The sequence below is a fragment of the Sus scrofa genome, chromosome 13 (assembly GCF_000003025.6).
Source record: "Sus scrofa isolate TJ Tabasco breed Duroc chromosome 13, Sscrofa11.1, whole genome shotgun sequence".
Taxonomy (NCBI): Eukaryota; Metazoa; Chordata; class Mammalia; order Artiodactyla; family Suidae; genus Sus; species Sus scrofa.
In genome coordinates, this window is record NC_010455.5 from 157,650,399 (window position 1) to 157,665,257 (window position 14,859).

The 14,859-nt window shown below is 36.9% G+C and overlaps 1 protein-coding gene across 4 annotated transcripts in view; it reads left to right on the plus strand.

Moving 5' to 3' along the window:
• The window catches only part of SENP7 (SUMO1/sentrin specific peptidase 7), a 151,041-nt gene that overhangs the window by 128,621 nt on the left and 7,561 nt on the right, over positions 1 to 14,859 (plus strand). For all 4 annotated transcript variants that reach the window (XM_005657117.3, XM_013990162.2, XM_013990163.2 and 1 more), the window contains 4 exons: positions 3,579 to 3,701; positions 10,427 to 10,519; positions 11,152 to 11,276; positions 12,230 to 12,282. In XM_005657117.3, coding sequence (XP_005657174.1) covers positions 3,579 to 3,701; positions 10,427 to 10,519; positions 11,152 to 11,276; positions 12,230 to 12,282 — 394 coding nt within the window. The remainder of the gene's footprint in view (positions 1 to 3,578; positions 3,702 to 10,426; positions 10,520 to 11,151; positions 11,277 to 12,229; positions 12,283 to 14,859) is intronic.

The following is a 14,859-nucleotide window of genomic DNA, read 5'->3' on the forward strand; positions in this document are numbered from 1 at the left end:
CTACACCACAGCTCACGGCAACTCCAGATCCGTAATGCACTGAGTGAGACCAGGGATTGAACCTGCATCCTCATGGCATGGTTCCTACTCAGATTTGTTTCTGCTGTACCACCATAGGAACTCCTCAGCTTTTTATATAGCCAAGATGAAGGAATATATAGGAAAGTTTTATAAACTTTCATACAGAGGTAATTATCTCTAGCCCTCATTTTGTCTTGTACCCCTAGACCTACATTTCCAACACTTCTTCTTCATGTCTCCTAATTATTCACAGACCTTTCCCAAAACATTTTACTATCATCTTATTATGTAAACCCTATTATTTTACTAGTAGTGCTATCCTTATTCTGGTTACTCAGGCTCAAAATCTCACATTATCATCTACTGTTCATCTCACACGTTGTAGATTTAATCTGTACAAATTTTCATTGGGTCTTTTTTATATCTTTCATGTCTCTAACTTTTTGGACATGTGGAATATAATTATTATATAATAACTGTTTTAATATCCTTTTCTGTGTATTCTGGCATCTGTGTCAGTTCTGGTTGGTTTCCACTGACTGATTTTTCTCTTCATTATGAATCATGTATATATATGTTTTTTTTTTTTCTCTCCTTTGTATGTCTGGTGATTTTTGGGGGGGGTGGTGTTGAATATTTTTGTATTTCTATAACTATTCCTGAATTTTCTTATTTGGAAGCAGTTTCATGCTTTTAAGGGTCTTGCTTTTTAAGATTTTTTTTTTTTAGGTGACACCAACAAATTAATCCCTGCTACTGAGAAAAGACCCTTCTGGGTACTCTGCTCAGTGCTTCATGAATTAAGAGATTTTCTATCCTGGCTGATGTTTACAGGCACCATTCCCACAGCCTGCGTGAATGCTGGGTACTATTCCTTTTAATTGTTTCAGTTAGTTCTTACCTTTCCAATACTCTGTCAGCAAACTCTGGTGCCTTAATCAATCCTGACTCTCAGCATCTCCTCAATTCAGGGAGTCTTCCAGACTCTGCCTGGTTTATTCCTTCTTGAGCTGTAGCCTGGAAATTTATCAAGGCAGTAAACTGAGGTAATTATAGAGCTCACCATTTCTCAAGGATCACTATTCTTTGTTTTCTGATGTCCAGGGTTTTAAAAACTATTGCATAAATTTTGTCTGATTTTTTGCTTGTTTCAAACAGAATTGTAAATCTGGTCCCTACATTCCATCTTGGCTGGGAACAGAATTTCCTTTATCATTGACTCCACTTCCCTTCCCTCTGTGCATGCTCAGTTACCTGAGTAGTAGATTCTGTCTCTCAAATTCATTTATTCTCTTTCTTCTGTCATCATGATCTTTTTAGTACTATTTACCTTGTTCTTCTTCTAAACTAATCTCCTTATATCCTTTGTCTCTGATATCCTGTCTATTAAGTATATTATTAAACCACTATTGTTAAATTACTCTATGAATGTAATTCCCACTGGAAACTTTTAGTAATTTCTCATTACCTGTCAAAATGAGTTCAAACACGCTTGGATATTTGAGTGTCTTAATAATCTGTCTTATCTGTCTGTCTTATTAGCCATCTGCTAATAATCCTACCTTATTACATAGTCCAGCAAAATTGAATTATAAACAGTTTACTGAACAAAGCCTATTCTTATCCCCTCTTCTGCCTAAATGCTCTGTTATTCTTACTTCTTGGAATATTCTCCTCTCTATCTTAACCTGTTGAAATATTACTCCTCTTTCAAGGTTACTCGCAACTGATAACTTCTTGCAACTTTTCCTGATTCTAAACAGATATTATTAACTCTCATGATACTTCACTTGTATTTGTTTTATGGTACTTATAATATTTTGCCTTATTTTAAAGTTATTTGGCGGCATTATGATTATTCTTCTAAAGTCTAAGCATCTTACATCTTATTTATTTTTGTATCCCTTTAATAATGTCAAATTTATGTTTTGGGAGACGAATTGGGTCATCTTTGGTGTTAATTTTGATATGTTTTATTGCAATTAACAAATAAAATTTTGTTTCAAATTTAGTTGCATTAATATTTTTCTTTTTTTCTTTTTTTGTGTTTTTAGGGCCGCACATGCAAAATATAGAGGTTACCAGGCTAGGGGTCGAATCAGGGCTGCAGCTGCTGGCCTACGCCACAGCCACAGCAACTCCAGATTAGAGCCACGTCTGCAAACCTACGTCACAGCTCACGACAATGTACATCCTTAACCCACTGAGTGAGGCCAAGGATCGAACCTGTGTCCTCATGAATACTAGTCAGATTCATTTCTTCTGAGCCACAATGGGAACTCCTATGTGTATTTTCCTGTATTTCCTTTTCATTGAACTGCCTGTATGTCTCTTTGACTTCTTTTCAGAGGGGATTCTAACTTAAAAAAAACAAACTACTTTCCTATTTATTTTTAAAATTGATGAATAACTTTCAAGTAGTAAAGTGCATAAATTTTAAGTGTATAGCTCACGAGTGTTTACATATGTATGTACCCAGTGTTTTCATCATGCCAATCAAGGTAAAGAACACTTGCAGCACATAAAAAGCATTATTTGTGTCTCCTTCCACCCTCCCCATAACCCCATTAAAAAATTCAAGTTGTGGAGTTCCTATCGTGGCTCAGTAGTGTGGCTGTGGCTGTGGCGTAGGCCGGCAGCTGTAGCTCCAATTAGACCACTAGCCTGGGAACCTGCATATGCCACAGGTGCAGCCCTAAAAAGCAAAAAAGAAAAAAGAAAAGAATAGCAGGTTCTTTAATGATGAAGAGTTTAATCACTAAATGATTGAATTGCAAGCTTATGTTGAAGGATTTTTTTTTCTTTTCTTTTTCTTTCTTTTTTTTTTTTTTTTTTTGTCTTTTCTAGGGCCGCACCTGTGGCATATAGAGTTTCCCAGGCTAGGGGTCTAATCAGAGCTGTAGCCACCAGCCTACGCCAGAGCCCCAGCAATGTGGGATCCAAGTCATGTCTACGACCGATGCCACAGCTCACAGCAATGCTGGATCCTTAACCCACTGAGCGAGGCCAGGGATCAAACCCACAACCTCATGGTTTCTAGACAAATTTGTTAACCACTGAGCCACGACGGGAACTCCAAAGGATTGTTTTAGGATAGGAATAGACTAGGGATTTCTAGTCATGTTTCAGCGTTATTAAGGTTTCTCTAGATTTATTTAGGAGTGTCATAGTTTCAACGGTATATTTGATTGTGTGATTATTTGATTAGTATTTCCTTCTACCCTCATTCTTCTGGATTGTAAGCTCTTTGGTGGCAGGAACTTTTTATTTGTCCCCCTCTTGTTTTATGTCTCTATTATAAATATGGTACTTGGCACATGTTAGGAATTTGATAAATATTTAAGTAAATGAATAAGTGGAAAATTTCTGCTTTAATTGATCTTGATATATCTTGATAGAAGGTAAGGTAACTAAGGAACAAAAAAAGCTGAAATCAGAGCAAATTGTAAGATTGCTTTGGCTTATGGACATAAAAATGATTTTCAGAACACAAGATATTGGAGGAAGACTGGTAAAATCTAAAAATAATCTACTTTTGTGGTGTTGTTACTTTACAGGTATCTTATATTGGAGAAGGCATCAGAAGAACTTGTTGAACGAAGTCACATTTTTAGTAGCTTTTTCTACAAATGCCTGACGAGAAAGGAAAATAATTTAACAGAAGATAACCCGAATCTTTCGTAAGTCAGTCTTCCACTGTTGTTAAGTGTTAAGAGGAAAACATACTATTTTGATACTTTTAGTGAAATAACTTCTTACAGCATTTTCTAGAGTTAGCAATGATACCAACTTGTGCAAGTGCTGGGCCTGTTAGCTCTAAGAAGCCTTTCTCACCCTTCATTGTTTTGTTCCCTGTTGCAGGGAGGCTAACTCTTGCAGGTTGCATTCCCAATACTGGGGATTGGAGGGCAAAAAAGAAGAGGCACGATATATCTTTCTTACCCTCTTTGCCTTGGGCACTTATTCTGGTAGTGGTTCTAGTTCCTATATGGGTCTGTCTTTCACTGGACAGATCTAATAGAGCTCCAGCATCTGTCTGCAGGTACTACTTCTACACTTTGCCCCTCAGCATAGTGGTCCTACTATGCTAGTCTCTGGTTGCCTCACTGGCTGTCTTTTGTGGCTTTGCATGTTTTCTCCCATCAGTATAGCCATTTCTTCGCATTGTATTTGATCTGTCTTAAATATATAGAGTAGTTTATGTTTTCCTGATTGGATCCTCACAAACATACTACTATTTAATTGTTTATTTTTTTTTCACTTTTAAAAGTTTTATTTGATTTTGAATCAAAAGTATAGTTGATTTACAATGGTGTGATAATTTCTGCTGTACAACAAAGTGACTCAGTTATACTTAGACACCCACCAATTCTTTTTTCAGAGTCTTTTCCCAAATAGATTATCACAGGATATTGGATAGAGTTCCCTGTGCTCTACAGCAGGTGTCTGTTGGCCAGTCATTCCATATACCTCAGTGTGCATATACCACTGATGTCTTTTTTTTTTTTTTGGAGGGGGGAGTTTTATTATTATTACTATTTTTAATATAATTTTATTTTTTTTTGTCCTTTTGCTATTTCTTTGGGCCGCTCCTGCGGCATATGGAGGTTCCCAGGCTAGGGGTCGAATCGGAGCTGTAGCCACTGGCCCACGCCAGAGCCACAGCAACGCGGGATCCGAGCCATGTCTGCAACCTACACCACAGCTCACGGCAACGCTGGATCGTTAACCCACCGAGTAAGGGCAGGGACTGAACCTGCAACCTCATGGTTCCCAGTCGGACTCGCCAACCACTGCGCCACGACGGGAACTCCTATTTTTTTATTATTTTTTTAATAGTGATTTTTATTTTTTCCATTATAGCTGATTTACAGTGTTCTGTCAATGTTCTGCTGCCCAGCAAGGTGACCCAGTCACACATACATGTATACATTCTTTTTTCTCACATTATCATGCTCCATCACAAGTGACCAGACATGGTTCCCAGTGCTATACAGCAGGATCCCATTGCTTATCCACTCCAAAGGCTATAGTTTGCTTCTATTAACCCCAAATTCCCAGTCCCTCTCACTCCCTCCCCCTCCCCCTTGGTAACTACAAGTCTGTTCTCCATGTCCATGAGTTTCTTTTCTGTGGAAAGATTCATTGGTGCCCTTTATTAGACTCCAGATATAAGTGAAAACATATGGTATTTGTCTTTCTTTCTGACTTACTTCACTTAGTATGAGAGTCTCTAGTTCCATCCATGTTGCTGCAAATGGCACTATTTTGTTCTTTTTATGGCTGAGTAGTATTCCATTGTGTATATATACTACATCTTACTAATCCAATCATCTGCTGATGGACATTTAGGTTGTTTCCATGTCTTGGCTATTGAGAATAGTGCTGCAGTGAACATGCAGGCGTATGTGTCTTTTTCAAGGAAAGTTTTGTCTGGATATATGCCCAAGAGTGGGCTTGCTGGGTCATAAGGTGGTTCTATGTATAGATTTCTAAGGTACCTCCATACTGTCTTCCATAGTAGTTGTACCTAATTCTGTGTAATTAAACAAATGTAACATTATAAAAATACCATATTTGTTCTCACAATTTAGCTGACTTTCTATCCAAATATTTTTTCATTAATTCTAAAACCTATAGGGCAGTGGATAGGGATAGGCATAAAGGAGAAAGGAGTAATTTCTAAAAAAATTTTTATTATGGTTGATTTATAATGTTGTGTCAATTTCTGCTGTGACCCACTGAAATTGACCCAGTTATACATACATTCTCTTTCTCATATTGTCTTCCATTATTTTCTATTATGAGAGATTGGATATGGTTCCCTTTGCTATACAGTAAGATCTCATTGCTTATCCATCCTAAATGTAATAGTTTGCTTCTACTAACTCCAAACTCCCAGTCCATCCCACTCCCTCCCCTTGGCAACCACAAGTCTTCCATGTCCATGAGTGTTTCTTTTCTGTAGCTAGGAGTAATTTTTGTATCTTAGGTAGCAGTAACTTGAATGGTGAGAGTGAAGCCATTTCACCTCCTCCCCATCCCTAACAATCCATATAATATTTATATGGTGGACCTGTGATAAAATTAAGAGTTTTTATTTTTAAAAAAGTTAGTGTAAGCATTTGTCTACCCACTTCACAAGGTACATTTTTGTAGATTATTTCTTCCCATAACAGTGCTTTTAGATATGTAAGGCTTTTTTTGAAATAAGGAAGCAGGCAGAACTCTGGTAGGTGACAGAACTGATCGCTGCTTAAATCTTTATCTTTTAAACTCTAATCTAGAGATGTTTTCATTTTACTGGACTACCTTTAAAAAGTTTCTTCAAGAATTGTTTCATCCCTTTAAAATAATAGAAATAATAAGCAAGTAAGAAGATGATTAAACTTTCTGAACCTGTTGTATGGTTGTATGGTTGGAGAGAGTAGGTATAGAGAGAGAGTATTTGAATATGTTGAATACTTGCTTGGAACCAAGTCAGTGAACATGAAGTTACTTTGATTCTACAATAGTCTTATGAGATAAATGCCATTGTTTTTATTTATTAAAGCTTAAAGAAGTTAGAAAATTTATTCATAGTTGGATCTAGCTCTCCAGTTTCAAAGTTCAGGCTTTTTATCTTGCTTATATTATTGTATCTGTGGAATTTATGGTCTGAATTGGTTCACTTGAGAGAATAAAAGGAGGTCCTATTAGTTACAGAGGGCAACCTGGGTATACTGAGGCTGCCCTAGACAGACTGGGATGTGTTATTGTCTATATTTTGACTGTCTTTATAGGTTTGAAATTTGTGTTGGTGGAGAAGGTCTACTAGGATCACTTAAGGAGAAAAATCACAATATGAAAATATTCCTGATAATCAGAGTTAATGGAGAGGGATAGATGGAAGGGGAGGATTTATTAAATAAATTTGATATTTGACATTTCTGATGTCCTCCTCTTCTATTTTATGTATATAGAAATTGATGGCTGGCACTGGGAAGTTTGGGGTTAGTAGATGCAAACTATTGTATTTGGAGTGAATAGGCAATGAGATCCTGCTGTATAGCACAGGGAAGCTTGTCACTTGTGATGGAACATGATCGAGGATAATGTGAGAAGAGAATGTGTATATATGTGTGACTGTCACTTTGCTGTACAGCAGAAATGGCAGAACATTGTAAAAGAGCTGTAACAGAAAAAAAGTAAAAATATTAAAAAAAAAGAAAAAAAGAAATTGATGGTTGGTACCATACACTTAATCCCACATTTTGTTTTAAGATTACTGGTTGGGGTGGAGATTATGCATTTGACATACCCACTTAGAAACTGAGGAAATGATGTAGGTCTGCTGTGTGTAAAACTTTTTAAATTAAAACATTTATTTATTTATTTATTTATTATTATTTTTAAAAATTTTTATTTATTTTTCTTAGGGCCACACCTGCAGTATATGAAAGTTCCCAGGCTAGGGGTTGAATCGGAGCTATAGCCGCCGGCCTATGCACAGCCATAGCCGTGCAGGATCTGGGCTGTGTCTGCAACCTACCCCACAGCTCACAGCAACACAGGATACTTAACCCACTGAGCAAGGCCAGGGATCAAATCCACATCCTCATGGTTACTAGCCACAATGGGAGCTCTTAAATTAAAACATTTTTAGGAGTTCCCGTCATGGCTCAGTGGTTAACAAACCTGACTAGCATCCATGAGGATGCGAGTTCAATCCCTGACCTTGATCAGTGGGTTAAGAATCGGGTGTTGCCATGAGCTGTGGTATAGGTCACAGACGCAGCTCAGATCCTGTGTTGCCGTGGCTGTGGTGTAGGCCAGCGGCTACAGTTCCAATTTGACCCCTAGCCTGGGAACCTCCATAGGCCACTGGTGTGGCCCTAAAAAGACACAAAACAAAACCAAAAAAATTTTTTTTAAATTAGATGTTATATGCCTGATCATTGTAAATGTAATACAAAACAAAGTTACATGAGTAGCATCTTCCAAGGTAAAACATACCTTATATATAATACATATTTATGTACACACATACACAGATACATATGAACACATACATACCTATACACACTTACATATATGTGTATATGCACAAAAACTCATGCTAATGCTTGGCTTCATATGTATGTAATTAGTATCACACAAAGAATGCCTACAAATCAGTAAAACAAACAGAACCCAGAAGCAAGGTGGCAAGGGATACAAACCATAATTTATGTCCAGTAAATCCTGTAGGAAGCTCCAACTACTAGTGTATGAAATAGCAGACCAAATGACACATGAAGTCATTACGGTGGTTTATGAGTTCCTGCAAGATTTGGCTTCTGTCCTCAAGCTGCCTCCTTTCAGTTTTCAAGTATGCCAAGCTCTTTCCTGTTTTCTGACAGAAATAACTTCTCCTGGTACTTTTTATTTTACAAGGTGATCTCTAATCATTTTTTGTTTGCTTGTTCATTTTCTGTTTCTTGTTCTAAAATATAAGGTCCATGAGGTCAAGGACTTCATCTGTCTTATTTTCCACTCTATGCCTGTGCATTTTGCTTAGTGCTTGGAACATACCAGGAACTCATAATCAAGGATAGTAATGTATGTTATGAATGGGGAGAGAACTGTTAGACCTAATGAAGAATTTTCTATACAGTTAGGAACTGAGAACAGAGATGATATTGTGGCCTTCGTATTCTCTTCTATCGCCCTTGCCCCATCCTGTGTCTAATGTAGTCCCAATCAAATAAGGTTAGCATAATCAGGAAATCTACCAGACACCAACATAACAAGACAAAAGAAAACCAGGTGTCTATCCTTAAGATATTTCAAGTGGAAAACAAGAGACTCATCACTAAGTGAAAACTATTTATTTATTTTTAAATTTTATTTTATTTTTGGTCTTTATGCCTTTTCTAGGGCCGCTCCCATGGCATATGGAGGTTCCCAGGCTAGGGGTCGAATCGGAGCTGTAGCCGCCAGCCTACACTACAGCCACAGCAACGCGGGATCCAAGCCGCGTCTGCAGTCCACACCACAGCTCACGGCAACGCCGGATCCTTCACACCCTGAGCAAGGCCAGGGATTGAACCCTCAACTTCATGGTTCCTAGTCAGATTCGTTAACCACTGAGCCACGATGGGAACCCTGAAAATAACTATTTATAATCATTGTAATGGTTGGGTCATTCTGAAATGAGAAAATTTGCTAACACATGATTCCTTATTATTTTTATGAGGTCACTGTTCTGCGTAATTCCTATCACATCTTTTAGTCCATTCTGGATCCCATCTCACCCCTAATATCCACCCCTGTGAGTTTGATTAGTTATTCAGATGGACAGGGATGGGGCAAAGATGTCTTTTTCCTGTGTTACTTAGTATATGAAGGTATAAGAACTTAATTTTTTTAACTAAAAAGAGGTCTTTCAAGGGATTCAGCCAGAAGTCATGTACCGCCACCTCTTTTATGCCTCTGTGAAATGCCATCACTTTCCTAAAATTTTTTTGACATCCAAACTTGGTTTGATATCTTTCTTGCTAACTTCCCTAATGAGGTAAAGAAAAGGAAAAGGAACTCTTATTCATGTGTCCCAACCCTTTTCTAGGTGGCCTTCCTAGATACTGTAACGTAATTCCTTTGTATTCTTTATGACACTTGTATTTTATTTTTTATTTTTTCAAGTGGCCACATCTGTGGCATATCGAAGTTCCTGAGCCAGGGGTCGAGCCACAGCCATTGTAGAAGCAATGCCGAGTAGTTATGTTGTGAGCCACACAGGAAGTCCAGACACTTATATTTTAATTATTTGTTGTTTTTTTTCAGACCTCATTATTTTGTAAATTCCTTTAAGGCAGCATAATTTTCATTATTTGTTCTTAGGAATCTAATAAATATTTGTTGAAGAAATAAAATGAAAGATGGATGAATGATGAGTGTGCTTAACTTGTTCTATAATTTCTTTATAAATGAAATAAAGGAAGATGAGTTTCATCTTTGAAAATCTGAGACTATACACCTCATTCTTTCTCTTCCATTAAGTTTTAATACCTCTCTCATCACATTTAAAACATTTAGACAATTCTGTTAAGGTTTAATGATAATATTTTATATCATGCCCAGATGGAATAAATAGGTATAGCTGTTTATATTCAGTTACTGAGACAATTTTGGACTCTAGAAAAGATTTTATGAATTTCTGCCTTCTATCCATTATTTTATTGTTTATAAATAGTGATCATATTTAAAAATAGACAGGAGTTAATAAAAGGAGATAATTTTCTAGTCTGTTAAATATTATATATCTTAAAAAGATGGTTAAATAAACTAAAACTAACATTTTTCAGTGCATAAAAATGACTCATGAAGTCCTTATTTTAAATTTTTAATTTTTTATCTTGATCATATCTATCTTTTATATTCCCAGAATGGCCCAGAGAAGACATAAAAGAGTAAGAACATGGACACGTCACATAAACATCTTTAATAAAGATTACATCTTTGTGCCTGTAAATGAGTCGTGAGTATTTCAGGTTATTTTTTAAAAATAATAGTGCAGAAAAAAATATTTTGTGCATTTTTAGATTTATAATTAGTAAAGTATGGATATCTAAACCCAGGTATTATTTTTAATTTTTTTTTATAAAAGAGTATATAAAATAATGAGTTTGTTTATCTTGGTTTTTGGTTTAACAGTGCTTATGTTGTAAATAGTGAAAAAATAAAATGACAAATGCTCACAAGACTGTAATGTCTGAGACATTGAATTTTCTTGAGGGAGAGTTGGGGACTCAAGATTTTCTAAACAAAGATGGAAAGCTTTTAAGATGAATCTTCAAATATTTAAGAGAGCTCTTTAAGCACTAATACAAACAAGTAATGCTCTAAGCCTATTTATTAAAGCAGATCCTTAGCAGGAGACACTAATTATATGAAAGTAAATACATTTGAATGACTCAGATTTTACCCTAAGAAGTCTTAGTACTTTTAAAATTGGTTTTGGAAAGTGTGTTCTGTATTATATCAGATATTATAGTAGACTTCTTCAAAATTGAGAAGTTTGTCATACCCATCTTCCTAGCTAGTTATAGAATGTATTCTTCTGCATTGTTTAGATTTTATCTTATTAAGATCATATTCCTTTTTCAACAGGTCTCACTGGTACCTTGCAGTCATTTGTTTCCCATGGTTGGAAGAAGCCACGTATGAAGATTTTTCACAGACACTATCCCAGCACTCTCAGGCTCAGCAGTCTCAACCTGACAAGAAAACAATAGGTGATAAACTTAATGTAGATGGTGTTTTTAATAATGATGGCAATGGTGAAATGATGATAGTAAACAGTATGAAGTTATTTCTTATTATTACATTTATTAGAAGAAATAATATCTGAATTTTCCTGATAGATGCCCATACTCATTCATAGACAAAATGTAATTCTCAAGTTATTCTGTTACATCAGGTTTTAGCATAGCACTTTTTATAAAATAATCTTGCTAACATGACTAAGAATTCATGCCATGAATCTTCAGGCATAGCTTGAAATCTCCTCTTTTTCTTAATAGAAATTAACGCAGTTCTTGTTGACACTAGTAATTTGGCTAGGTAATATCAGGTGTCCTATAACTCTTCCATGATTTTTTTCTTATGTTACAACCCAGATCTTAAGTAAGCAAATCAGCCAATTTCTTTGAGGAAAAAAAATCAAAATTATATTTTATAGTTGTAGCCTAAGTAGCAAGCAGAATTGATATAGCCATTATCATTAATACTGGCCAAAACCTTTCTCTAGTGGGGTGAAAGAAAAGCTGGTAAAGCAGCTGATTATTTTCAATTTTGTCTAAGCCTGTGGTACTTCAAAGGTGTATTTACGCAACACTCTGCTCATAGGTTTAAAGAATTATTACTAGGCAAATTAACAATTCTTTGCTTTAAAACAGCAAGATTTTTCTTAGCAAACAGTCTTTCAAAATTGTTTCTTTACAGGAAACTGGCCGAACTAATTGGTGTTTAAAGTTTTGGCTCTGGGGTTTATATATTGTCTGATGACAGCCAAGCATTGTCAATTTTATCCACTGATGGAACTTTTTCATAACATTAATAATCATGAAAAAGTTTAAGTAAATCCCGGGAATTTTTTTCCTTTAAACTACCATGTATGCAAATTACAATTTATGCTTGTATTAGACATAAAATAAACACATATAACTGCTTTGTTATTTCTAACTAGATAACGATCTGCATACTTCTTCAACACTGTCCTTGGGTACAGAGGATTCCCAAGTAAGTACGTTTTTTATAAATGTGAAGGAAGGAAAGCTCATGAATGTAACAGTTTTATCTGTGAAATATGGCATAACTAAGTGGGCTTGTGGTGGATGTTGATGGACCATGCTTTTTTTTTGGCCACACCCATGGCATGCAGAGGTTCCTGGGCCAGGGATTTGACCTGAGCCACAGCAGTGACAATGTTGGACCCTTAACCCCTTGAGTCTCTAGCGAACTCGCAGTGGGCCATAATTAAATTGTCCTGTTTTATGATTCTTTGGTATATTTTAGTAGGAAAGAGAACTTAAATTATTATTCTTTTTGTGTATGTGTGTGTTTAAGGCTGCACCTGCAGGGTATGGACGTTCCCCGGCTAGGGGTCGAATTGGAGCTGCAACTACTGGCCTACACCACAGCCACAGCAACTTGGGATCCAAGCCGTGTCTGCAGACTACACCACGGCTTATGGCAATGCCACATCCTTAGCCCACTGAGAGAGGCCAGAGATCAAACCTGCATCCTTATGAATACTATTCGGGTTTGTTACCACTGAGCCATGATGGGAATTCCAAGAAATTATCATTCTTCTTGCATATGTTTAGCTTACTTTAACTCCCTAGGTTTGTTTATTTAATAGTTTATCTGATCATCTTGGTTGACTGCTTTTCCAATTTCTATGGAAAAATGTATTATGTCAGCTGTTTTTGCACTTAGAATAATTAATAACCTATGTTTTATATTCTACTTTCTAATATTGTAAATTGTTGGTAAAAATTTACCATTTAAAGTAGACACACAGTTAATCCATATGACTGCTTAGGCTAAGGTAACTGTATTAACTTTTCTTTATTGTTTTCCTTTTTTGGTTGTGCCCTCAGTATGTGAAAGTTCCATCCTGGGCCAGGGATCGAACCTATGCCACATCAGCAATCTGAGCTGCAGCAGTGACAATGCTGGATCCTTAACCCACTGAGTCACAAGAGAACTCCATGTTAACTTTTCTTTAAATGGACCGCCAAACTAATATTCATGGTCTAGATTTGGTGTTTTTATTGACCAAGGTAACTACTTCATTATTTTATACATACAGGTAGCAAAAACCTCCCTGGCCTAGGCCTATGTCTTTACTGTCATTGATACAGGGTGGGCAGAAGGAAGGAGGTTTCTTTTTTCTGCTGTCCTAGTGGCAGAATGAGGGGGGGTTCCTTCTTCTTTATTTTTAATATTAAAGTATAGTTGATTTACAGTGTTAGGGCAATTTCTACTGTAAAGCAAAGCAACCCAGTCATATGTATATATGTTCTTCTTCTTTTATTTTCCATCATGTTCTATCACAAGAGATTGGATATAGTTCCCTGTGCTATATAGTGGGACCTCATTTAGTATCCAGTCTAAATGTAACAGTTTGCATCTTCTAACCCCAAACCCCCAGTTCATCCCACTCTCTCTCCCTCTCCCTCTCCCTCGGCAACCACAAAGTCTGTTTTTCCATGTCTCTTGAGTCTGTTTCTGTTCTGTAGATAGGTTCATCTGTGCCACATTTTAGATTCCACATATTAGTGATATCATACGGTATTTGTCTTTCTCTTTCTGACTTACTTAAGTATAAAAACCTCTAGTTGCATTCATTTTGCTGCAAATGGCATTATTTTGTTCTTTTTTATGGCTGGGTAATATTCCATTGTGTATGTATACCACATCTTTTTTTTTTTTTTTTTTCGTCTTTTTGCTATTTCTTGGGCTGCTCCTGCGGCATATGGAGGTTCCCAGGCTAGGGGTCGAATCGAAGCTGTTGCCACCAGCCTATGCCAGAGCCACAGCAATGCAGGATCTGAGCCGCATCTGCGACTTACACCACAGCTCACGGCAATGCTGGATCCTTAACCTGCAAGGATTAAGGATCAAACTGAGCAAGGCCAGGGATCAAACCCGCAACCTCATGGTTCCTAGTCGGATTCGTTAACCACTGAGCCACAACGGGAAATCCTATACCACATCTTCTTAATCCATTCATGTTGATGGACATTTAGGTTGATGGACCTTTAGGTTGCTCCCATGTATTGGCTATTGTGAACAGTGCTGTTATAAACATAGGGGTGCATGTATCTTTTTGAATTACTGTTTTGTCTGGATATATGCTAGGAGTGGGATTGCTAGATCATATGGATGTTCTATATTTAGTTTTCTGAGGAACTTCCATACCATTTTCCCTAGCGGCTGTATCATTTTACATTCCCACCAACATTGTAGGATGGTTCCCTTTTCTCCACACCCTCTCCAGCATTTGTTATTTGTAGATTTGTTAATGATGGTTATCCTGACTAGAGAGATTTGCATTTCTCTAATAATTAGTGAAGTTGAGCATTTTTTTCATGTGCCTATTAGCTATCCATATGTCCTCTTTGGAGAAATGTCTATTCAGGTCTTCTGCTCATTTTTCTTTCTGTCTTTTTAGGGCCACACCCACGGCATATGAAGGTTCCTGGGCTAGTTGTTGAATTGGAGCTGCAGCCACTGGCCTACACCACAGCCACACTAGGACTGAGCCACATCTGCAACCTATACCACAGTTCATGGCACTGCCGGATCCTT